Consider the following 26483-nt stretch of genomic DNA (forward strand, 5'->3'; position numbering starts at 1 on the left):
CTAATAAAAAATACTCAGAGACGCTACACCACAAAATAATGATCAACTTAGAAAAAATTAAACTATGTTACTATTCAATGAACCCTAAAAACCAACGAAGAATAGCAAATAGGACTAAAAAGATTATTAAAACAAATCAAATCAAGGAAATACATAATATAGAAACCAAAAAGAAAGTATCTGATTTAGAAAGAATATTAGAAGCTTTTAGGCTATTTTTTCATAAACTTAATAATCAAAATGAGAAAACAGAAACACATTCAGTATTGAAAGCTTTTCTCAAAAACAATGTTAAAGTTAGGTTATTAGAGGAGCAGGTACAACTAATAGATAAACAAATAACAATGACAGAACTTAAAGCTGAAGTAAATAAGCTAAAATTAAACAAAGCTCCAGGTATAGATAATATCACCCCAGAAATGTTTAAATTACTATCAAAAGAGGCTTTGCTGTTGTTATTGAATGTCTTTACATCAGTTAAAAATGGTAAAGACATTCCTCCTTCTTAGAAGTACACATTAATATCACCAATTCTGAAACAAAATAAAGATCCCAGTGAATGTGCATCATACAGACCCATTTCACTTATTAATATAGATTATAAATTTTTTATGGCAATACATGCTGCTCGAATAAAACAATTACTACCACTTTTGATAGAGGGGGATCAAACAGGTTTTATAAAAGATAGGAACACTTATGACAACATTAAAAGAATTCTTTCCTTAATTGATTATATAAATGTTACAAAAAACAAAATGAATGTTATTAGCTTAGACATAAATAGTGCATTTGATTAAGTGAACTGGGATTATCTGTGGTTAGTTTTAGAAGAATATGGCTTCTCAAACAACTTCACTTTGTTAATAAAATCATTATATGAAAAATCATTGGCTTATATAAAACTGGGATCTTGTCTGTCTAAATCTATTAAAATAACTAAGGGCACAAAACAAGGCTGCCCTCTTTCTCCGTTATTGTTTGCGCTAGTCATTGAACCCTTAGCAAATAATATACGTATGGATAAAAAGATTGAAGGAATACAACTAGACAACAGCCTAGAGCTTAAAATTCAACTTTTGCTGATGATATTTTAATTACCTTAAAAATAATAATAGCAGTTTAAAAGCATTATGGGACTCAATTCAAAACTTTCAAAACTTTTCAAGTCTTAAATTTAATGAGAACAAAACAAATGCATTGCTTATAAATACTAATAAAAAAGATCTAAATAAAAATACCATAAATATATCTCTACCGATAATATAATTAAATACTTGGGAATTATAATAACTAACAACCTAGATACTACAATTGAAACAAATTATAAAGAGACCTTAAATAATATTAAAAATCTAATACAAAGATGGAATAAATTCTTCTTTTCAATGGAAGAAAGGCTTTATATAATTAAAATGATCATATTTCCAAAAATTCTTTATGTCATACAAGCTTGTTCTTTGCCACCAGCTAAATCGCACCTAAAACAATTAAATGATTTAATGGTAAGATTCCTATGGTATCCAAAAAAACCAAGGATAGCTATAAAGTATCATCTAGATGATTGGGATATAGGTGGCATAGGTTTACCAGACATAGAAATATATTTGCATTCATCCATTATTAAAACAATATCATTATGGCTAAATACAAAATATACATCAAAATGGAAGCTAGTTCATGAGAGAATCTGGTTAAAATCAGGATTTGTAGTAGCAAATAACTATACCGATTTCATACCAAATAATTTTCTATGGCTGATAAAGGAATATATGATGATACATAAGAATAAAAATATAAGTTCCAAATACATTACTTATACATTAAAAATTTTCCAAAATCTTATTAATAGCAATCCTGATATTAAAGCATGGTCATTTCTTTTATATCCAGTAGCGTACACACAAGGTAATATAATAACATTTAATATGGAAGTAGTCAACATGCTTAAAGAAAAGGGATTAATATATTGGCATCAATTGCTTAACTCTGGAAAACCTCTGACAATAGACCAGATTAAACAGAAATTTAATATGGAAGACAGTTCGTGGTTACATGTACAAGAATTAAGACAGTATATATTAAGCAAACAAGAAACAATGCAACCATCAATAAGACAAAATGTTCCTAACCTTATAGAACATATAATATTACTAACGAATCAACCCATTACTGGAAAGGGATACTTATCATCTATTTATAAAACAAACAAAAAATAAAATGCATAATAATGACAAAATATGGAATTATTATAGATCAGTTAATGGACATGTGCCAAATGACAGAGATAAAAAACTAATTCTTCTCTCTCCAAAGCAGGCATCACTTTCATTACATTGGAGACTTTTTACATGGCAATTCATACACAGATCTTATGTAACCCCTCATAAAATGGAACTTATGTTTAAGAAAAATATTGGCTGCTGGAGATGTGATTTATCAATAAAAGCAGACTGGCAACATATGTTCTACGAATGCCATTTGATTAAACCATATTGGGATAAAATAAATTATTTTCTGCAAATGGTATTCAATGATAAATTCCAGATTTCCAAATCTATTATTTTGTTTAATGCACCTGTACCCGACTGTGTGCCAAGAACAAAATGTGTAATCTTAAGGACTCTCCTAGCTATTACAAGGAAGAACATTACATCAAACTGGAAATCCAAAGCTTCTCCAACTTTTAAGCAATTCATGAATATGGTGTCAGCAGTATCGCAATTGGAAATGAACACTATTAAAGGAAGAACTGAAAGAACTACATCATTATACGTAGCATGGCAAAAAGTAACTGAAATACTGGAGAATAATGACTGCAGCAGATTATAATCAGGAAACAATTGTATAGAAAGTCAATTATATGTCAACAATAGACACCCTTGTAAATACTTTATATTGGTTTTAATGTTTGATATCTGTTTAGAGGTTTTAGCCTACCTTTTTAAATAATTTGTAAATACTTCATTGTCATAAATAACCTGCATTCATGTTTTCTTGTTTTTGGAAATGAATAAAAATATTTAGAAAAAAAAAAGAACTGAATAGCACCAGAACAATAGTCCTAGGAAGTAGGAGGAACATGTGCATCCGGAAGGAGAAAAAGGGAAAATAATACAGCAGAAGGGGGAGGAGGAGGTAGGGAGTGAATACTGCAACAGTGAAGAGAAGGACATTTACTGTTATGGTAAGATTTTACACAGATGGACTAGGTCCTTCCATATCTCTGGTGCAGTATTTCTTACACTAGAGACAGTACAAAAGCTCAAGAGGAAACTTGCAAGGAGGAAGGTCCAGCAGAGCCCTCAATAAAGCCATGAAAGATAGCCCTGGCAAATCTGGCTCTTGCCCTGGAAACTATATCCAACTTACAATGATTGGTAAAGGTATGCACAGAAGTCCAAGTAGCTGCCTCAAGGATGGAGGTGGTATCTAACCCTTTGAAAAAAAGCACCAGAAGAAGCCACAGCTCTGGTAGGATGAGCCTTAACAGATGCAGAAATGCTTTCCAATAAAAACCGTAACAAAAGGAAATGGCCTTAGAGATCCAGGAAGAAATAATTTGTTTAGAAACAGCCAAACCTGAAGACCTAAGATGAAAAGAAACAAAAAGTTGCTCAGGTCTATGAATGGCTTTAGTTTTATATAAATAAAATCTGAGTTGTCTATGCAAATCCCAGATGTGAAAAACATTCTCACTAGCAGACTGTGGACAAGGGAAAAAAGTGAGCAAATGAATAGACTGGTTAAGAGACAACTCATTAACCACCTTGGGGCATAAAATAAGGATTAGTATGAAGAGACAGTCTGTCTCCATGAAAAACTAAAAACGGGAAGGACAGACATAAGGGCACAGACACCTTTCTAGCTGAAGTAAGGACCAAAAGAAGAACAGCCTTCCAAGTACAGTAAGGAAGCTGAAGCTGCAGGCTCAAAAGATACCTGCGTCAATTTTTTCAAGAACAAAATTATGTCCCAGGAAGGAGGAATTGGCTTTCTGGGAGGCCTAAAATGAAGGACTATCTAGAAATATAGACATCAAAGGCAGACAAGCAGAAATAGCTGAAAGGTGGGCTTTAACTGAAGAGTATGGTGACCCAGGATGGAGAAATTCATACAAATAAGAGAGAACCAAAGGAACTTCCACAGAAAGTGGATCCAAATTAAGAGCAAGACACCAAACAGAAATTATCTTCCAGTTGGGCAAATACTGTTTCCTGGTAGTGGTTCTCCTGGCATTTTGCAGAACCTGACTCATGTCCTCAGAAAACAGCTACCTAAAAAGGATCAAAACCCTTTCATCCACAGTGTCAGTTGAAGACTAATAAAGTGGGGATGGATGAGAGATCCCTTGTTTTGTTTGAGTATATCTAGCCTGTGAGGTAACTTGTGGTGATTGCCATTGGCTAAGTGCAGAAGAGGAGGGAAACAATGCTGTCTGGGCCACAAGGGAGTCAACAACAAGAGTTTGGGAGCATCCTGTTCTATCTTGAGCAGGACCCTCAGTATAAGAAGAAGGTGAGGGAAGGCATAAAGAAACATCCTCTTCCAAGAAAAAGAGAGGGCCTTCACCTTCCAAGCCAGAGTACATGGGACTCTGGTGAAATACAGAGGAGGTTGTTTGTTTGGGGGGAGGCAAAAAGTTCTACCTCATGAGTACCCCACTGGTGGAAAATGTCCACAAACACATCTCTGTAAAGTATCCAGTCATGAGTCTTTGTTATGGACCTGCTCAGAGAATCTGCCACAAAGTTCTTAGCTGAAGTAATATAAACAGCCTGAAGTATCACCTGATACTGGACGGCAAGATCCCAAACCTGAAAAGCTAGTCTGCACAGGAAGTAAGACCAGGCCCCCCTTGCATGTTGATGTATTACATCTCTGTGGTATTGCCTGTAAAGATATTGAGGGACCCTGGAAGAAAAATAGAAGGCCTGAAGAGCCAGAAGAAGAGCCTTCATCCCTTTGATGTTGATATGGTCCTTCTTCTGACAAAGGAACCAAAGGCCCTGAGGGCCAAAAGAAGATCCCCACCCTATGTTTGAGGCATCTGAAAATAGTTCTTGAGAGGGGTCTACAGGCTGAAAAGGAAGGCCTGGGTTGAGCGATAGTCAATGAATCCACCACTGAAGCTTAGCTTGAGGCGTGGAAGAAGAGGAATTGGAAAGTCCAAGGGATGAGAATGTTGATGCCAGACTGACTTTAGGAAACACTGTAGCTTTCTAATATGAAGCCTGGCTAGAGAAAGCATAGGAATAGTGGAAGCCATGTAGCCCTGTGAATGAGACAAGAGGAACAAGGGAATGAAAAAATGCACTCAGAGTTAAAGCCTTGGGAGGTGGCAGGGATGCCAGCATAGGAATGTTCTGGAGCCTATATCCAAGAAAAACATGATCCTGAGACAGGTCAGGAAGGATTTTTGGAAATTTACTGTAAACCCTAGGCTCTGCAACAGGCAAATATCATAGCAAAACTGCTGAAGGAAGATCTCTGGAGAGGAAGCCTAAATGAGCAGGTTGTTCGGGTAAGGAAAGGTTTGTATTTCCCTCATCCTGCAAAAAGCAATCACAGGAGCGAGGCATTTGGTGAAGACCACTTGGGAATAGAGACGCCAAACGGCAAAGCAAAAAAGTGAAAATGTAAGGAAGAAACAGAGAAATGTAAAAATTTCCTGAAATGGGGATGAATAGGAATATGGAGATAGGCATCCTTGAGATCTAGAGAGACAAGGAAAGCCTGAGGTAGCATTAGAGAAACAAGGTTTGAAGGGACAGCATTTAAAAGGAAGGAACCTTTAAAAAGGTGTTGAACTGAGAAAGATCCAGACTGGTTCTCCATATGTCTTCTTTCCCGGGAACCAGAAACATTCTGGAATAAAACCTGTTTCCTTTTTGAGGAGGAGAAACTGCTTGGATAGTGCCTTGAGACAAAAATCTCTGAATGACATCCAGAAAAAAGGACATCTGTTCCTGAGGACATTGAGGAATGCCCAAAAAAGGAGGAAGGCATCTACATACCATGTAATATCCCTGATAAATGATGGATAGAAGTCAAGAATCCTGAATGATCCCTAACCAATTATAAAGAGACAGGGAAAGATGAAGAGATAGGGAAACTTGGCTTAGAAGGGAGGGAAGAAGATAGACAGAACCTGGTTTGTTTGGAAAAGGAACACTTCTGAGATGTAGGAGTCCAAGTAGACTTAGCAGGAGGAGCCCTTCTAGAACCCTTTTTACCTATGGGAGGAGGGTGAGACTGCCTATATATAAAGGCAGGCTTGGTAGGAAAGTTCCTCTGAAATGTGGGAACAAGGGAAACAAAAATATGGTTCAATTCCTACATAGACTTACCCTTCTCCTGAAGAGACTTAAAAAGCTCAGCAGCTGCAGAAACAAGGAGATTTTTATTGTCAGGAGAAGCTTCTAAAAATTTGACCTTAATATCATCAGGCAAAGGCTGAAGATGATGCCAGGAATAATGCCTTAACACAGAACCAAAGGCAGCAGCTCTAGAAGACGCATCAGCTGTGTCATGACTACATTTAATGGAATGGTGGGCCACTTGAGAAGTGAGCACAACAAAGAGAGGGCCAAAGCCTTCCCCTCAGCATCTGAAAGTTTTGAAATAACTTGAATGGCCTGAGAGAGAAGGCCTAAAGCATACCTGGTTATATGGGTTTGGTAAATCCCAGCATGAAAGGACAGAGTAGCAGTAGTGTACACCTTTTTGCACAATGTTTCCATAGCGCCGCTGTCCTTGTCAGAGGGAAGCAGTTTTGTAGAAGACAAAAGCTTGGAAGGCTTATCAGAAGAAACAGAAATGACAGAGGTGTCAAAAGAGGGGTACATGTAAAGAAATTTACAATCATAAGGCACCTTATAAAACCTATCAGGTTTTTAGGAGCAGGGGGCTGAGAATCAAAAGCCAGAGAAGCTACTGAAAATGTCTTCAACAAAGGATCAAGGACAGGAGGAACAGCAGATGGCTTAGGAGACTCCATTTGGAGGAGTTCATAATACCTCTTCTGAAATCAGAAACCTAGATGCAGTCCCACTTAAAAAATTCCATCATATGAGAGATAGTATCCCCAAAGGAAATCCCCTCAAAAGGAGAGTCTAGATTAATAGAGTCCTCCTCCATAATCCAATGGAGAGAGAATCTTGGAGGAATAGGCTAAACACTCTTTATCAGAGTCTAAGCCATTATTAGAAGAGCCCTGCTCCCTGAGCCTCTTAAGAAGAGTAGAAGATCAAAGGGGGGGGGGCAGAAATACAGACTCCCTGTGTAAAATACTCACACTGAGAATCCTCTGGAGCAGGGGAATATGCTTTGTCTTCTGCTATTCTTTAAAGGGAAGTCAGCCCTAAACATCTTAGGAGGTTTGGACCCCTGCTGACACTCAATCAACATTGTGGGAATCTCCTTCCTAACAAGAATCTGTGGAACACTGCATGGTCCCTCGGATATTATCAGCAGTGGTTCTCTGTGAACATCTAAAACAGACATCTGCAGAGTCTCCAAGGACATGCAAGAAGCCAGATCTATGCCGGCCTCCAAAGCAGTAGTGGCAGAGGACTCTGACAGAAAATACAGGCTATCCTCTGGGCTTTCACCAGCCTCAAAAGAGATGTCTGGGTTACACGGTACAGCAGTAGAATCTGACCTAACATTTTTGGTTTTCTTCTTAGCAGACAGCTGATCCTCAGGCCAGGATGATTCCACCATTGTACCCTGTGCCAACAACTTAAGATATTGGTTTTCCAGGTAGATGGATAAGAAGGAGAGATGACTACAAAGAGTTTTGAGGACAAATGCTTGACAAATAGGGCATGACATACGGTCGTGAGAAGCATCTAAGCAAAACAAGCACTGTTCATGATGGTCCTTATGGGGAATCTGTCTCTCTCACTTGTAATTTCCCTTTCTGGGAGACATGTAACCTTACAACAAAAAGTAAAAGGCAAGATAAGAAGACTGGGACACTTACCTGAAACAGCTTGGAAACCAGCAGACAAAGGAGCATTCAGATCGAAGATGGCATTTGGATTGTGTCAAAGAAGGTCTGTGAAGGAATACCTGTATGCTACCTTTATGCCCTATACCATGAGACAGGAGCATATGTGTGATGTACAATGTCCCTATAACAACCAAAGGCTTTGGTATACTAGCCAGACATCGGGCTACCCTTGGCAGGAGATCCCTAGTGTAAGGAATACTGCCACCATGATATAGAAAGGCATAAATAGGAATGCAGCAAAATGTTATCTATCAGTATGAAAAGGCTAGCTGTTTCAGTAACTGTCTTCATAAGTACTGTCTTGTTAACAATTTGCAAGTCATGACTAATTGGGAAGCAACATCTTATGACATCTCTTTTTTTGCTTTATAGAACTATTGCCTTAACTATAAGAGTGCTAAACTCCATTCACAGAATTCGTTACCATTAGTAAAAACATTTTTCAGGAAAACAGACATCTGCACCACATCATGGTTTGGTAGACCTGTATTTGATCAGCTTATAAAACCTATTATATAAATGCTAGTAATATGAAGAAAAAAAGGATACACTAAAGACCCTAGTATAATGTTTACATTTGTACACAGTTTTTGCTGTAACTAAATCCTGGGATGTATCACATATCACTTTACCTGATTATAATAAATTTGAACATTATCAGTCTGTAAAAACTGAGAGCAGGTTAAGGAACAGTTAGTTTCTTCTAATATTGACAATGAAACTATAGTTATTGAAGATTATACTATTGGCACCTTTCCAGCAATCAGACTCATTGTGTGCTATTACCTGGTCAACAATTTAGTAAATAAATAAATAAATAAATGTGAAACTTTGCAAAAGCCTTTAATACATTAGCTGACCTTTAGGTAGAGAGATACATCATAAGGTTGATTAAAAGGCATCTGGATAACAGGTCATTAAAGTGCAATCCTTCTTGGGAGTTGTTCAGAATGAAATAAAATAAGAGGAGGCATCCTTGAAAAAAGAGCACTGGGTCCCATACTTTGCAATATAGCCTACACATCCTTGCTGCAACAGCAAAATACTGAATCTTAAAGTATACAGATGACATAATTATAGGGATGGTGGTCCCATAAAAAATGAAATGGACACGACAGTGATTATTTAGACAAAATTAACATCTGGGTAAAACAGTAAGGACTAAGGTATAGTTTACAAAATGTAAGACTTTGTAATCAGTAGTTTATAAGCTGGAGATTTATATTACAATTGACAGTATGCCATGGGTTTAGTCTACGTAAGTAAGAATCTTGGTGTTATAAGTGAGCAGTAATGCCTGACAGGCTTGATGTTATAATAAAATAAAGGACTGCCCAGTGGTGCTGTGAGGCCTCATGCCACAATGCTTGTTCACCCTAGAAAGTCTATTTTTCACTACAATGCCCACCCTGGTGGGCATTACTATATTTAGAAAATGGACGGTCTGTTAAATTGTTACAAAGTTAGTGCAATATATGTAATTGTTGGAGGGAGTATTGAGCATTACTATATTTAGAAAATGGACTGTCTGTTAAATTGTTACAAAGTTAGTGCAATATATGTAATTGTTGGAGGGAGTATTTTACATTCCAAACATAACTTATATAAATATTTAATGATGTCTACACATACACATAAATGCCTGCTTGCACACATATACACAGGCACGCACACACAGACACACACGCATACACGCATAGACACACACTCACACACACACACACACACACAAACACACACACATACACACACACACACACACACACACACACACACACACACACACACGCACACACACACACACACACACACACACACACACACAGATGAAGAGGTAGAGGGACACAGTCGCCCACACATATATAAAAACTCAGATGTACACACACACACACACACACACACACACACACACAGAAATGCCTAGCAATTACAGGCACAGTGTACATCTCAGATGTCTTGCTGTGATCAAATAAATGAATAATATGTTTATTAAATGTATTTATTACCAAGCTCTTCAGTCCTGACCATGAATGTAAATAACAGGGCTGTACTCTGGCACATACAGAGCACTGAAGCTCTTCAGCAGTGGCTGCCAATGCAGCATCTGCATACATTTCCAAATTTTGGCACTGTACTACCATCCTCTCAACATCTGAGGGTTGTGTGCCCAGACACCTTGCACCAGGAGTGGCTGCCCCTTCATCTCTCCCTAGCTACACCTCTGCAAGCAAGGCAGACTGAGTACAGTAAGAATAACATGCAATCATTTGGGGCCAATAAATCTATAACCATAATGTTAAAACTAAATGACTATATCCAATGAGTTTAAAATACAAACCAGACTATGATTAGAACATGCAAAAAGTATTTAGAAAGCAACACATTATATACAGTAAGAGAGGAACAGGTATATAAATTGTAAATAGTGGAGAGGCAAGTGGATGTAGGAAAGGGAAAATGAGAGGGTAAACCGCTATATTATACCATGACCCCCCCAAAACGTGCACGCTGATTGGCCAGCGTGCACATTGTAAATCGAATTATACTAATGGAAAAAGGTCCGGTCGCCCAGACTTTTTTCCATTAGTATAACTCTACTTTTAAAACACTGTCTCGCTATGTTAAATGGGTTTAACATAGAGAGACAGCTTTAAAATAAGCAATGGAGATCTCCGTTGCTTATTTTAAAGCTGTCTCGCTATGCTAAACCCATTTAACATAGCGAGACAGGTTTTAAAAAAAAGCAACGGAGAAAGCAAGATCTCCGTTGCTTTTACTGTTCGCTATGTTAAATGGGTTAAACATACCGAAACAGTTTTAAAATAAGCAACGGACATCTCCGTTGCTTATTTTAAAACTGTCTCGCTATGTTAAACCCATTTAACATAGCTTAAAACAGTAAAAAGCAACGGAGATCTTGCTTTCTCCGTTGCTTTTGCTCAACTCTGATGTACTGCGCAGGCACGCAGTACATCAGAACTGCCGCGGATGCCAGACATCTGCGGAAGGGCAGTAAACAGGCATTATACTATGCCATTATTTAAGAAAAGTAATAGCTTCTTTTCTTAAATAATGTCATGGTATAATAGCAATAACCCACTTCTGGGTGTGGGTAATGCTGTATTTACCCACGGTTGGCTTTGTTTGGTCCTGAGGGCGAAGCCCGAGGGACCAAACCACGCCAACCGTGGGTAAATCCAGCATTACCCACACCCAGGCGTGGGTTATTGCTATAGTAAATATCTTCTGCAGGAAAAATAATGAAGAAGATAATGTACTTACACAAATGATTGCAAAAGTAAATAGGCTTTTGCTGAGATGGACTATCTTGATAAACATACAGAAAATAATAAATAAATGGAGGAGAGTTCTACATAGACAATACAATTTCTGGTGTTTAGCATCCACTTGTAGTCCTGCCTTCTTGTGTTTATTTAGTCATATATTTTAATTTCTTAAATAGGTGGGTGAGCTGGTCAGACAACCTTTGCAGTCATAACCTAAGGCAAGAGGCTGCCACAAGCAAATATTCATAGTACAGCTAATGCATACCAAATGATAATATGTTTCTACAGAAAATTATAGAAGAAAAACATATCTGAAGCTTCAGATGCATGGAATAAATCAGTAAAAGCTTCAACCAGATGAAATACAAAAGGTAGTTTTTGCAGAAGGGCAATCCTACCTGCATCCCTGTATACCCCTTTATTTATTCATACTATATTCATGCTCACATGACGGCAGGGAAAAAAGAAAAGCCCAGCAACCTTGACCATCAGCACACAAATGTAAATGGCATTGGCAGTGACATCTTCCATAAAAGAGAGATTGAAAAGTTGAAAATCAGGGGAATAGAAATAGGTGAGTTTGAAGTCATCTGCTTTACAATCGTCCAAGTAGAGAACAACCTAGTAATATCAGTGTCAGTTATCAGAGATTTATATACTGGCTTACAGCATATTTCTCTTTCAACATGCCTCTTTATTGGAAAAACAGTTCTTAGTTTTCTCTGTAGCTTTTCTATTTCGTGTTTAGTTCTTGTACCATAGTGGTGGTTGTTGAGAGCACTATGCTTTAAAGAAAACGGGTTACCTTCATAAAGGAATAGATGCCTTTCTGAAGGCAGAGGGATATTCCTATTTAACCAAGTCCTGAACTGAGAAAGAATTGCATCAAGGAGTCTCACTGAGGCTTACTCTAAAGGGAGGAACCAGGCTGGAAGCTGTTGTATACAGTATGAGGTATGGAAGATATCCATGAAGCCTGAATAGGGAAGGGAGCTGTTGAGTGTAGCTCATCCATACCTGTGTGTGATTAGTAGGAGCCATCTTGTCTGTTAGATTAAAGGAAACCGATATCTGTTATAAGTAAGTGTTGATTATACCAGAAATGCTTAGCTTATTTGTGCCAAACATTATGAAACAGAGTTTTTGCATTTGTATTTGTATTTTTGTGGGACCACTTAATGAATTAAGACTTTATCTTCTGTTATTCACCATTTTGCAAGATGGCACTATTTTTCATTACTAAATATTGTTTGTACTGGAAACTGATGTCTATATCTCTCATCTGTCCCTGATTTTGCAGTCACTAATTTTGACACAGGTTTTTGCTCTGTCTGTCATGAAGCATTTGATCTGGCAATTGGCACAGAGGGTTAAGGCTGTGAGCTGTAGTCCATATCATTCAGGGCTTGATTCTTCGGCCTTCATTTATTTACAAGTCACTTAACCAGACAGTGTTTGCAGGTCATCCCTGAAAAGGGACTGTTGTATTTATTGAGCCTACCTGGTTAACAAAGGGACATTGTTATTGTTTTCTGGTAAATAACTGAGGACTACAGTCAGTCAGTGATGCTATATACATTAAAGTTTCATACTTCTTATTCTTCAGAAAATGCATGTTGATGCAAAACCTGTTGTTCAATTAATTTTTTAAGTGAACTGTGGTAATATTTACAAATTATTATTGGTTTTGAGCCTTTGTTCACCCACTATTTTTGGCTTTGTCCAAAGTCTGTGTGCAAAGAATTTTAGCGCTATGTTAATGTCTAGAGAATATGTCTGTGGTTGAAGCTACAATAGAATGTTACACTCCCTAATCTGCTATTTTTGGGAACTAGTTCAAATTCTTTTGATAGTTTTCTGTACCCTCCCAGTTAGTTCAAATGCATTACTGATAAAGTCCTTAAGCGTATTACTCAGTCTGCCAGTTCCCATAAAGTAAAAATGAAGACTATCCCAGTAATATAAAACATTCTTTCCTATAAATTGAACCACTATACTAAGTCAAAACCCTGAGATCCATATGTGACAAACATCCATATGTTTAAGCCCATGAAACAAAGCACCATTGCTTCATCCATTCTTTGGATAAGAAGCACATCAGACAGTGTTACCATGCATGACAATAGCTAGGCCATCTGGTGTACTACACAGTAATTCCACAATATGGCAACCCCCCCAACTCAAAGTTGAGGAGCAAAACATAAAGGTGTTCTCAAAGAGGAAAACAAAAAAAAGCACTATAGAAAGCTGCTTGCTATAGTTTAATCACCACATATTGAGTGCTTCAGTGCCTGATCACAAATGCAGTATCAGTATTCATTTATTAAGCCACTATTTCTTTGTGTCTCCATAAAGCAATACCAATACAGTACTCCTGCACCATTGGGACCTGCGGGTTACACCCCCTAAAAGTTTGTACCTAGGGAACACTGTTATGGGGTGTGACAGCAACAGTTCATGCCTGGGACAGTTACTCCTTTTTGCTGCACCCTAATTACAGTTCTGTTGGTAAGCATTCAATTTGCTTAAAACCCACCTCCAAAGCTCACAGATGCCTTTATTTGTCTTATTTTTTTTCCTTTGGCATGACTTGTCTCAGTAGATAACTGTCAATAATTAGTTAACTCTCTCGTTATTGATGCTGTTGTTCCAGCAGTAAGTATTCATTACCTGTCGCTCATTACCATAGTACTAGGTGTGAAACTAGGCTTCTTGTAGCTTCTCACCCATAATTATAACCTTCTGAGATTTAATTATAACCTTCTGAGATTTAATTATAACCTTCTGAGATTTAATTCCACCAAAAATGCCTCCTCTTCCTTCTCATTCATATTCTGCTGCCTCCCTCTAGTAGTTGATCCCTGAAAGAGATCTCAGCCTTCTCCTTTGTCTTCCCTCATAGTGCGCACTAATAAGGACTTGTCTGTACTACAAGAGAGTGTGAACTGTGCACTGGCATGTCTGAAATAATGACTCTCTTCTACACAGTTCCTACCATCCTGAATCCCAGTCCTGTCAATCCGTTCATTATTCATTGCCATTCTCATGGCAATGGTGACCTTATGGTAATGGTATCTTTTCCATTGCTTCTAAGATGTTCGACTTCCTCTGTCTTTCAATAGAGGTACATGCAAATGAGACAATCCTATGTCTTTGAGACTGTCTTCAGGAAAACTACTGTTCCACAGCCACTGCCAGAATCTTTTTCAGTGTGCATTTTACCTTGTGTCTGCTGATAATTAATCACCCCCATTAATGTGTAGCCCATCCATTCCCCCACACTGGGTATCTGCAGCACAGTGGTGAGAATCAGCTCGATGGAGCCATCATTCAGGCAGCCATGAGGGTGCTCTGCGTACTCACTGGAATGCTGGCAATAATTGTTTTCTTTTAAGTCCCTAATCCCAAGCCTGCTAGCTGGCATGAACATTTTGTGCCCTCCCTATGCTTGTGTCTACTTCCAGCTCTATGGTAATGAGGACTGTCATCCCAAGCTTTGGATCACCAATACCATCTTCTCAGTCCTAGCTTTTCAATTGCCATGGATGACCATCAGCCAAACAAAAACACAACTCCCTCCTCAGGATAGACATGCTCTCATTGTATGCTCAGTCTTCCCCTGCGCATTCCCTGCCAGGCTCTTTATATGCCTGAGCCACTGTTTCAGCTTGGGGAATCTGCATCATAGTTAGGACTTTAACTCTCTAAATCACAGACCCAGGATTACTGTACAGTAAAATTGCACCATTCTGACAAATGTAGATCAAAAGTAAGTGCAAATACAAAATGCATTGTCAAGCTTCCTAAGTGATCACAAATTGGTTATCGCATTAGCTCCTTTAAAATCGTACCACTCTAATGCCATCCATCACATACCATATTCTTCACTGTGTTTTGTATTAAAACACACGTGTGTGTGTGTGTGTGTGTGTGTGTGTGTGTGTGTGTGTGTGTGTGTGTGTGTGTGTGTGTGTCTGTGTTTTATGCTGTGTACTTTTTGTGCACTAGGTAATTGCTGAATCCCTATCACACATCTAGATGACTGTTATCAACACTATATTCACTTAAACAGTCCCTGAGTTCTCCAGCTCTACCCTCAGTGTTGTGTATTATAATAGGTTCATAGGTTCATAGGTAGATACTAGGCAATCTGCCCTAGGGCATTTATAAGCCTAGCCAGAGTGTATTTGGCTTCCCCCTCCCTATTAGATTAGCCTTCTGTGCCTTTGTAAAGTAGGTCACAGAAGGTACCCTTTTAAGATTAGTTTACTGTGCCTCTGTCTAGCAGGGACACAGGAGAGATCCCAGGGGTGAATTTGCGATTTCCCATCCACGCATCCAGATTTCGCTTGAAGAGGGTCAGCGAGGGGCTATGTCTAACATGAACTGGGATTCTATTCCAGAGTGAGGGGAGCCACTGGGAAATGAATCTGTCCCTCCAGCATGTCCTATTTATTTTTGTGCTGAGGTTTAGGTCCCTGGAGCGTGTAGCTCTAAGGGATTGGATTTTTTGAGGTGGAGCATGTCCATTAATTCTGGGTTTGACATGGCTTTGTACGTCAGGTATAGATCACCCCTGAGTAGGCAGTAAGCAACTGAGTAGAGCTGGAGTTTCTTTAGTCGAGCTGCATAGGACATCTGTTTGTAGCCCATGATCCTCTTGGTGAGGTACTTTTGGGGTCTCTCCAGTTGCTGCAGGTGTCAGGTAAGGTACATCCCAAAAGGGGCATTGTATTCAATTATGGGCCTGATGAGTGACGAGTAGAGGGGCACAATGACTTCTCTTGATCTAGATGCGAACCCTTTCGTGATAAGGTGGGCTATATAGAAGGTCTTTCTAACCACTTTGGCAACGTGATTATCAAAGGAGAGATTACTATCTACGTTGGTCCCCAAATCTCTAATTACTTCTTCTGTACTTAATGGATTACCACCTATGTGGTAATTTGTGGGCACCTTGTTTTTCCCAAAGGGGATGACTATGTACTTTTTAGCATTTAGCTTGAGGCCGTGGCTCTCGCACCAAGCATCCATCTCTGTGAGACCCTTTTGGAGGATACTTGTGTCAGCTGGAGATTCAATTATGGCCCCCAGTTTGCAGTCATCTGCGAACTTTGTCAGCCATAATCCCCCCGTGTTAGCCTGAACCTCAGAGAAGTATATACCAAACAAGAGAGATCCCAGAACTGAGCCCTGTGGGATGCCACTTGTAACTGGTTTGGATTCGGACATGGCACCTGCAATTCTGACCATGTGGGTTCTATCTCTGAACCAGTTTGCAACCCATCTTGTGATATAGGGGTTGATATTTAAGCTGGTAAGCTTATTTATGATGCCCGAGTGGAGTATTGTGTCGAAGGCTTTTACGAGGTCTAGGTAGGCTGTGTGGACTACCTTGCCCTCATCTATGGCTTTGGTAACTGTTTCAAAGAAATAAACTAGGTTTAAGAGGCAAGATCTTCCCTTAACAAAGCCGAATTGGGTAGGGTCCAGTGTCTGGAGGCTCCCAATGTCTTTGTTTATGAGTTCCATGATAATACACTCCATAGCTTTACAGACCAGACTAGTCAGGCTTATGGGGCGATAGTTTCCGGGGTCCGTTGTGGCATCACCTTTGTGGAGTGGGACCACTGTAGCTGTACGCCATTCTTTGGGTACATATCCTGTAGTAAGGCTAAGTTTGAATAGTGACTTAATGTGAGGGTTCAGTTCTTCTTGGAGCTCATGTAAGACACAGCCTGGGACACTGTCCGGTCCCATAGATGCTGTGTTTTTTGCTTTGGAGAGGGCAGCTTTCACCTGTGCATCTGTGATGTCAGGGAGGTTACATTCAGTTAGGATAGGAATTTGCTCCTTTGGGGGGGAAGGGGGGGAGAAGTTTGCGCTGAATCTGTCTGCCAAGATGTTGGCTATGTCTGTAGGTTCCGTATATTTTGTACTGTTATGCAAAAATTCAGAGCATATCTGGGAGTTTCCACCCATGTTCCTGACATAACTAAAGAAGGCCTTGTGATTATCTTTAGTGTCTAGGGCAATTTTTCTTTTGAAACTGGCCTTTGATAATTTTATGAGGGATCGAAGTTTCTTGCTAATACTGATCAGAGATGCCTCCCCTTTTTGGGACTTTGTTTTGTCATGTAGTAGCTTCCTCCTTCTGTTGTATAGCTTATTTATGGCCGGGGTCCAGCAGACCGGTCTCCTGTTTTTGGAGGAGTGAGTCTTGGTTTTAGTTGGGATAGCACGATCCATGCATTCCTGCAGGTGCTCATAGAATGCATTTGTAAAGGATTCTGTGGATTGGGCTGTATTATCCTCTGGCCCAGGGGCTTTGAAGGATTACACCTCAGTCTTGAGAAGTGCAAAGTTGGTGTTTGAGAAATTCTATACAGTGATTTCCTTGGCTGGGGGTGGGGACGGGATATGGATGTCCAGGGAAATTTGGTTATAGTCTGATCTTACCAATGAGGGGTTTACCTCTGGTGTGGAGCATAGAGTCCCCATGTTGGTGGTGATCAGGTCCAATATGTTGTTCCCTCTTGTGGGAGTGGTGACCAGTTGTCCCATTGCGTTAGAGTTTATAAATTCAAGGAACCGTTGGGCGAGGGTGTTTGGGCTTGAGTAGTTTTCCCAGTCAATGTTTGGGTAGTTGAAGTCACCCAATAACATAGTGTTTGGAGAGAACTTCATATTCTCCAGTGTTCTCAGGAATGCCAAGTGGGGTTCCTGTAATAGGGAGGGTGTTCTGTAGCAGGCTACAAACTGAAAGGCAGTTTTGCCCGCTGTTAGTTGCACATGGATGGTTTCCGATGCTTCATGCAGTGCCGCTAACCTGGAGGTGTACCTTTGATGAATATAGATACTCCCCCTCCTTTTGTGCTTCGGTCCAAGTTTTGAGGCCAAAATGCATGGTATGAGTTATAACCTGGTAGTGCTGGGGTGCTCTCAGGAGCCTTGAACCAGGTTTCTGTTACTGCACAGACATCAATTTTCTCCATACTGAGGAGAGCCTCGAGTGTGTGCATCTTGAGGTTTAGACTTCTGGCATTGAGTAGCATTACCTTTAGTTTTTTTATCCTTGGGTTGTCTATGGAGGTGGGTTTGTCCTTTGAGCCTTGCCTAAAAAAGGCATTATGGGGGTGGCAAGAACCTTAGCCAGTATACAAAAGCCTAAGGGTGACAGGTGCAAGCCGTCCCTAACGAAGCAACGTGGCTTGTCGAACATGTCATCCCAGGCTGACAGACACTGGATCCCCTTTAAATGACACCAATACTTTAGCCAATTGTTGAAACTGATCATTTTGAATTTATACTGTGGCATCATTCTTGGTGAGGGCAAGATGCTACTCAAGGTCAGGGTCATACCAGCCTGGGCTACATGGTGAGAGAGCTCCTCTATGTCTCTTTTCATGTAGTCCAGGGAGGTACATCTCAGGTCATTCACACCAGCATGGACAATGACGGAGTCATACTTGTACTTGCTTTGGAGTGACCTGAGTGCTTGCATTATGTGGCGGATCCTGGCACCCGACAGGCAGCTTACAGTGACCTTCTCCTTGTTCAGTCTGGTGAGCAGGACGTCAGTGTGCTGGACAATAGAGTCCAATATAACAAGTGTATTTGGTGTGTTGTTTGGCCTCAAGGGCTATGACTGTGAGGCACACTGATTTTGTGAGATATGTGATTCATGGGTATTGTTGAGGGGTGGCTGTTGCTTAGATATCTGCTTAGGAGGTCTTTGCTGTTTAGGCAGATTTTTATTTAGAGCATCCGAGTATGTTTTTGTGTGTTTATGTGTTGGGCATGCAGATGCAATAGGTCTGTGTGAGACTGGATTTGTGGTGTGGGTGGTTACCTTTTCTTCCTGACTGACTGTGCCAGTCTTGGGTTGAGAGAGCTCTGCCTCCAGTTTGGCTGTGTAACTGCAACTCTCACATGTATTAGAGTTTGTTGGAAGGAGGAGAGGGTTGTCTGTGTACATAAGGTAATTGTAACATTGCCTCAAAATTCCCAGATACACCAGCTGGACTGGACAGTAACCTTGAAACTGACCCTTGGACATACCAGATTAGTATAGGGAACTGTCTTTTTACTGAACAGATTAGGGAAGGGAACTGATTTTTCACTTGATCAGGAAGGACCAATCAGGAGCCTAATACTTATGAGAAGTCAAGGAGGGTGTAGTGCTTCAGTTAGTTAGTGTTTCCTTATAAGAGCTGAGCAAGTGCAGAGCTTTAGAAAGAGAATAGAGTGATTATTTTGAGAGTTTGAACAGTTCTAAGGGAAAAAGTGAAGAGCAGACTTTGTGGAGCCTGGAATAGTTTAAACCTGTTTAGGCGGCACTGCCCGACGCTGCTTAGTGTGCAAAACTGCGCAAAAAGAGAGTTGTAGGATTTTAAGAGAGAGAGAGATCAAGGAGTTTAGAATTGACCCAAAATGGCCAATAAAACTACAGCTTCTAGGTAGTAACCACTCCTCCAGGGACAGGCAGGCTGTTCAGTGTTAACCACTCCCACTGGTGAACACAGAGACTTCCTTTTAGCCCAAGCAAGCACTGGCCTTCTAGAAACTTCCAAACAGTTCAGAACAGCAAATCTGTAACTGAACTTTCTTAACTTTCAGAAAGTGGGAAAAAAGCAAGATTTTTTTTTTCTTCTTTTTGTTGTAGTTTAAAGGCAGCAGAGATACACAAGCAGCAAAATAATCACAGCAGTGGAATAAATGACCCCACACTTGAGTGCTAGGCCAAAATCAGGTAAAATGCAGTTTTTTGAGAAAAAAAAGATTTTAAATTAAGTGCAACACAGGAAATGCAGTAAACAGGCTCTAGATGTATTCCACGTACTGTTACTGTTACAGATATAAACTTTAGCAAGCTGGAAAATGCCAAAAAGTAGGCAGCAAAGCAGTAAAACTTAACAAAAAATCAGAAGAAAATACTTAAAATCACAAAAGTGGCTCCTTTTCTTCTCTCAGCGTTTTCTCCCCTTGGTAGGTGCTTCAGCAACAACTAGCAAGCCTGAAAAGACGCCAAAACCTCGAGGCAGCTGGGTTTTAAGAGAGACAGATCAAGGAGTTTAGAATTGACCCAAAATGGCCAATAAAACTACAGCTTCTAGGTAGTAACCACTCCTCCAGGGACAGGCAGACTGTTCAGTGTTAACCACTCCCACTAATGAACACAGAGACTTCCCTTTAGCCCAAGCAAGCACTGGCCTTCTAGAAACTTCCAAACAGTTCAGAATAGCAAATCTGTAACTGAACTTTCTTAACTTTCAGAAGGTGGTTAAAAAGCAAGATTTTTTTTTTTTTTTTTCTTTTTGTTGTAGTTTAAAGGTAGCAAAGATACACAAGCAGCAAAATAATCACAACAGTGCAATAAATGACCCCATACTTGAGTGCTAGGCCAAAATCAGGTAAAATGCAGTTTTTAGAGAAAAAAACGATTTTAAATTAAGTGTCTGTTATAAACACTCTCTTCACTTAAACAGTCCCCGAGTTCTCCAGCTTCAGTGTTGTGTATTATAATGTCCATTATGAACACTCTCTTCACTTAAACATTCCCTGAGTTCTCCAGATGTTCTGTCAGTGTTGTCTTATACTGCCTGTTATGAACACTATGTTCACTTAAAAAGTCCTGGAGTTCTCCAGCTGTGCCTTCAGTGCTGTGTATTATAATGTCTGTTATGAACAGTGTCTTTATTTAAACAGTCCCGGAGTTCTCCAGCTGTGCCTTCAGTGTTGTGTGTTACACTGCTTGTTATGAACATTATGGTCACATAAACAATCCCTGAGTTCTCCAGCTGTGCCTTCAGTGTTGTGTTATACTTCCTGTTATGAATGCTCTCTTCACTTAAACAGTCCTTGAGTTCTCCAGCTCTGCCTTTAGTGTTATGTTATACTGCCTGTTATGAACGCTCTCTTCACTTAAACAGTTCCTGAGTTCTCCAGCTCTGCCTTAAGTGTTGTGTTATACTGCCTGTTATGAACACTATGTTCACTTAAACAGTCTCTGAGTTCTCCAGCTGTGCCTTCAGTGTTGTGTATTATAAAGCCTGTTATGAACATTCTCTTCACTTAAACAGTCCTTGAGTTCCCCAGCTGTGCCTTCGGTGTTGTGTATTATAATGTGCGTTATGCAGTAGCTGCTACTTTTATATCAAAGGATAACTGGTCCTAAAATGCTGACTAGATTAAAAGACTGAATTCACACAAAAGAAGTTCAACCATTTTTTTGAAATTCTTTGAATTATATAGAGAAAACCTACTGTTTGCTGTCAGCCAACTGACTGACACTTGGAATGTTAGTACTGGAAACAGATAATGATGGTTAGACATGAGGAAAAGTGAGAAAAAATCATTAGAGCTGGTATAGATACATGCATACAAATGGTGTGGGGGTCTATACACACCACACATACACACACACACACACACACACACACACACACACACACACACATATATATATATATATATATATGTATATATATATATATATATATACATACATATATATATACACACACACACACACACACACACACACACACACACACACACACACATATATATATATATATATATATATATATATATATATATATATATATACACACACACACACACACATGTATATGTATATGTGTGTATATATATATATATATATATATATATATATATATATATATATATATATATATATATATATATATATATCCTAAAAGTTATCCCAGTAACATTGAACTATTCCTGTGTGTGTATGTTTTGCAAATTAGAGGTGTCACTGTTTTGATTAGTGACTTCCCAAGGTTTTAGATGTTTTGGGTCAAATAATCACAGGTCCATTAAATGAGATGTGATTATTCATAGTAAACCCATTACACAGATTGCACAGTTTTGTTAGTTAAGAACATTTTAGTAAACAACTTATACTCTGACTTTAATATTGTGTGTGTTTTAAAATCCCTGGTTAACTGTCACCACAGGAACAGATCAATGTTACTGGTATAACTTTTAGGATATAAATCTCGTGCCTGTTAACCGAATGTTAGTTGAATTTATATGTACAAACAGTTGTTTATAACTGTACAATTTTGTTATTTTATTTTTGAAAGGATATGGAATCTTTTGTCTAACATTTTAATTTTGTAATCATAGGTGTCCCTGGACCAAAAGGAAGTATTAAAAATCCTGGGCCACCTGGTCCTCCAGGACCACCTGGACCAAGGGGACTGATGGGGCCCACTGGACCATCACCTGACATTTCACATATTAAGCAGGGCAGAAGGGGCCCTATGGTCAGTATTTTTTTTCCTTGTTATACAAATTGTCTTGAAAATTTTGTATCTGTATATTATAGATAAAAAACTCCAAAAAAAAAAAAAAAAATCAATTTTCTGTTTTATAAGGTGCAACTAACTAGTACACTTTGTTATCAGGGTCCACCAGGAGCCGCAGGACAAGATGGAGCAAAGGTATGCCTACATATTTGCTTCAAGAGGTAGAAGTTTAAACAAGGAAATCTTGACTTTATATTTTTAATACAGCTGAGATAACATTTCCAAAAATATAAAAGTAAACTGTTAATGGAATTTCTAATATCAACTAATTTTATTTTATTATATTTTAATAGTCTTTCAGGGAATACTAATCAGTTTTGTATCTGTGTTTCTGAATTACAGTACTAGACAGATTTCATATGCTGCTGTATTCATAACATCAGAGATTTTGCCTCTGGTGAACTCTTGTATGGCCGGCCATTTTATAAAAGTTAAATGCTACCGCTAGGGTCCATGTGATGTCCTGCTCCTCTCTCTCAGATGTCAGTCATAAATGGACATCAGTTATAAAGCAGACATCAGCATGCACCTTCTTCAGAACTTTCCTGCCACCTGTTTGACTGCCTGCTCCAGTCGTTGCTGTTTTGGAAGAAGTGTTTTCCAACACCCAACTTCAGATAAGTACCCCATAGGGGCTTTCTATTATTTTGCTACTGTTTTGGGTTACATGTCAGGTAGGAAGGGCAAATGTAGGTGTGGAAGGCAAATTCCACATAAGGATTCACATGAGCTCTGCCTATTCTGCTTAGGCTGAGATCACAACCATACCACCTGTAGTATTTGTCAGGCCTTTGTTCCCAAAATCCTTAGAAGCTGTCTAGCAGCATTAAAATTATATCTCGAGAATCAGAGACTTAAACGTTTAGCTTCCATGATGGACTAGACATTGGAACACTTGGATGAGCTCCCAGTCAAGAAGGTGAAAAAGTGTAGGCCTGAACCTACTGCTGTGCCCTCCACTTCAGCCGTACCTCACTAGGCTAGTGAAAGCTCAGAGTCCGAGCTGGAGTTCTCAGAGCTTCATTCAGCGGAAAGTCAGGAGGAAAATAGTTCTTTGCCCGAGGTCACATCCCAGAGGGAGTCTCAGGCATCCAATTCAATCACAGAGGGGGAACGTAGGCTTGTTATTTCGGAGGGTCTACATGAAATCTCTCAAATCATCGTATGAGAGGATATAGATTCTGATGTTGTGGACTGCTGGCCAGCATCAGACCTTCCTACCCTCCACCACATGTCCGAATCAAACAAAACATATTTCTCAACCTCTGTCTTCTCTGGCCTTCAAACAGCCTTTGGATTGGCAGGCCTTCACCCAAGGCCTTCTTAACACCTTCCTTACTTACATCAGGGCCCAACTCCTTCCCAGGCCCCTACAACATCTACCTCCAAGGGACCTGCCCCCAACATCCCCTCAGCAGAAGAGGATTCATCTGAAGATGAATCCCTTACCTACTCTTCCCAAATTGCTTCTCCTCTGGGATATACCATCCCAGAGGACAAGTCCAATGACACAGACTCCCCAGGTGAGGATCTCACCTTTGGTGAGACCATCACAAAAATGCAAAACGTCTTCAAGTCGAACAGCAGTCAAGTCACTGAGACCCAAAAGAGATACTATGAATTACTCCAATTGGAGTCTTCTATCCCTTCTGCTATGCTCCCTGTACACCCTGCCTTTCTGGATGCATTCATTGCTGCATCTAAAAACCCTGATATACAGCCCTCAGCACCCAAGCATCCAGATAGAATAAGGTGCCTGAGGAAGCAACCTTCCTCTACAAAGCCCCATCTGCAGATCCTGCAGTTATTACTGTGACCATGGACAAAACCTCAAAGTTGCTTCCCTCCACATCTCTAACCCTCTGATAAAGTGAGCAGAATGATGGAATGTCTGGGGAAGAAAGTTTATAATTCTGTCACCCTAGCAGTAAGAGCCATAAACTACCAGATGCATATGGCTAAATATTCCTTGGCTTTCATTTCAGATATGGTCAAACAATTGGGAGAGCTCCCTGACTCCCCTGCTAAGGACAAGATTTCCTCTCTCTTGAACTCTTGCACTCAAGTAACTAAACACTCCATCAAGTGCAGCTATGGTGCTGTAGAAGCCTCAGAAATGGTTGCTGCCTCTGGATCTGTTATCAGGAGGTACTTTTGGCTAAGATTGCAACCCCTCCCTGATGACATCAAATCCAAGCTCCTGGATGCACCTCTATACAATAAAAACCTGTTTGGCTCAGCAGCTGCTGAGCTCTTTAAGGCCCTCAATCCAAAGGGAAGAAACTGCAGGAACTAAGACATATCTTTGTCTCCCCAGTTCCACATTTTTAATGTAATTATAAATGCAAAAACTTCAGTGTGAGATCTTCAGGAAAGAAAATGCAAGCTAAGCCTAGAAAGGACCACAGGAAACAGCCCCCAGCTAGGTCTATCACCTCTACTCCCTCCTCTAAACAGTCCTTCATGGAAAACCTGGTAGTCTGTGACTACCAGGCTCCTCACCTGGACACTCTTCTTTCCATATGCCTCTCCCTTCCCGCTTGGAAGCAGGTTACCCAGGACTCCTGGGTCCTTTCTATCATAAAGCAGGGATACGTCATGACCTGGGAGGCCAAACCCACTCCCAAAGGCATCCTGCACCCACCCTGAGATGAAATCCATCTCTTTCCCCCAGGCCTGCAAGAACTTCTTGCTCAAGGAGCCATTCAGGAGGTCCAGTCTATTGAAAGAGGAAGGGGATTCCATTCAAGAATCTTCTTGGTCCCAAGAAAGGATGGTCCCTGGAGGCCTATCCTGGACCTATCCCACCTCAACACCTTTCTCTGAGTTCCCCCCTTCAGGATGCTCTTTCTTCCTGCTCTTCTACCCCTGATCCTTCCACAGGCTTTCCTAGTGCCCTTGGATATAAAGGACACCTATTTACACATTCCAGTCCACCCACTCTTCAGAAGATATCTCTGCTTCTCAGTGGATTCTGCACACTTTCAGTTCTGTGCTTTAACCTTTGGTCTCTCTACAGCCCCAAGAGTATTTACAAAATGTCTGGCCCCAGTCATGGCATTTGCCAGAATAAAGGGAATACAATTTTCCCCTACCTAGATGACATCCTTATCCAGGCTCCATCAAGCTGCATGGTCTTACAACACATGCACTTCACCTTCTGTCTCCTAACAGGCCTGGGACTTACCATAAATCTCAAAAAATCCTTCCTGATACCCTCTCAAGATCAGGTTTTCCTAGGATGTCAGATTCTGACAAGGGAAATGATGGCTTGCCTCCCACCAGAAAAGATTGCGATGTTCACATCTTTCTTCGAGGAAATCCTTCCTCTCAAAGCCATCTCTGCCAGGGAATTCCTCAGAATCCTAGGATTCATGGCCTCGACTATCCCCTTGGTCCTCCTAGCAAGGCTACACATGAGGAAGCTCCAGTGGTATCTGAGAACAATTTGGAAACAACACTTGCATCCTCTAGAGTTCATGATTCCCATGCTTCAATGCCTGACCAGGGAACTGAAATGCTAGATCTCCCAGATTCAGTCAAATCCTGGCCTGCCCCCAACCAGGAACTCTTTAGAGATGTGTCGGACACAGGCTGGGGTGCAACCTTAAGGAAATGGAGAGTGAGGAACACATGGACCTCCACTCAACAGAAAGAGCACATCAATATCAAGGAAATGAGAGTCTTGATATTGTCCTTGGAAATTGTCAGGGGTCAGCTTCTACCAGGCACTCTGAGGCGGTACACAGACAATACCACTGTGCTGTGGTGCATCAACAAATGGGGGGAACAAAGTCCTACCTTCTGTGCAAACTAGCACTGCAGGCTTGGGAAATCATC

The 26483-nt window shown here is 40.1% G+C and overlaps 1 protein-coding gene across 1 annotated transcript in view; it reads left to right on the forward strand.

The window, feature by feature from the left end:
* CCBE1 (collagen and calcium binding EGF domains 1) overlaps window positions 1-26483 on the forward strand; it is a 1498511-nt gene that overhangs the window by 1386271 nt on the left and 85757 nt on the right. The window contains exons 8-9 of the mRNA XM_044070315.1: window positions 22462-22601; window positions 22743-22778. Coding sequence (XP_043926250.1) covers window positions 22462-22601; window positions 22743-22778 — 176 coding nt within the window. The remainder of the gene's footprint in view (window positions 1-22461; window positions 22602-22742; window positions 22779-26483) is intronic.

The sequence above is a fragment of the Protopterus annectens genome, chromosome 1.part0 (assembly GCF_019279795.1).
Source record: "Protopterus annectens isolate FY-2018-M chromosome 1.part0, PAN1.0, whole genome shotgun sequence".
In the NCBI taxonomy this organism is placed as follows: domain Eukaryota; kingdom Metazoa; phylum Chordata; order Ceratodontiformes; family Protopteridae; genus Protopterus; species Protopterus annectens.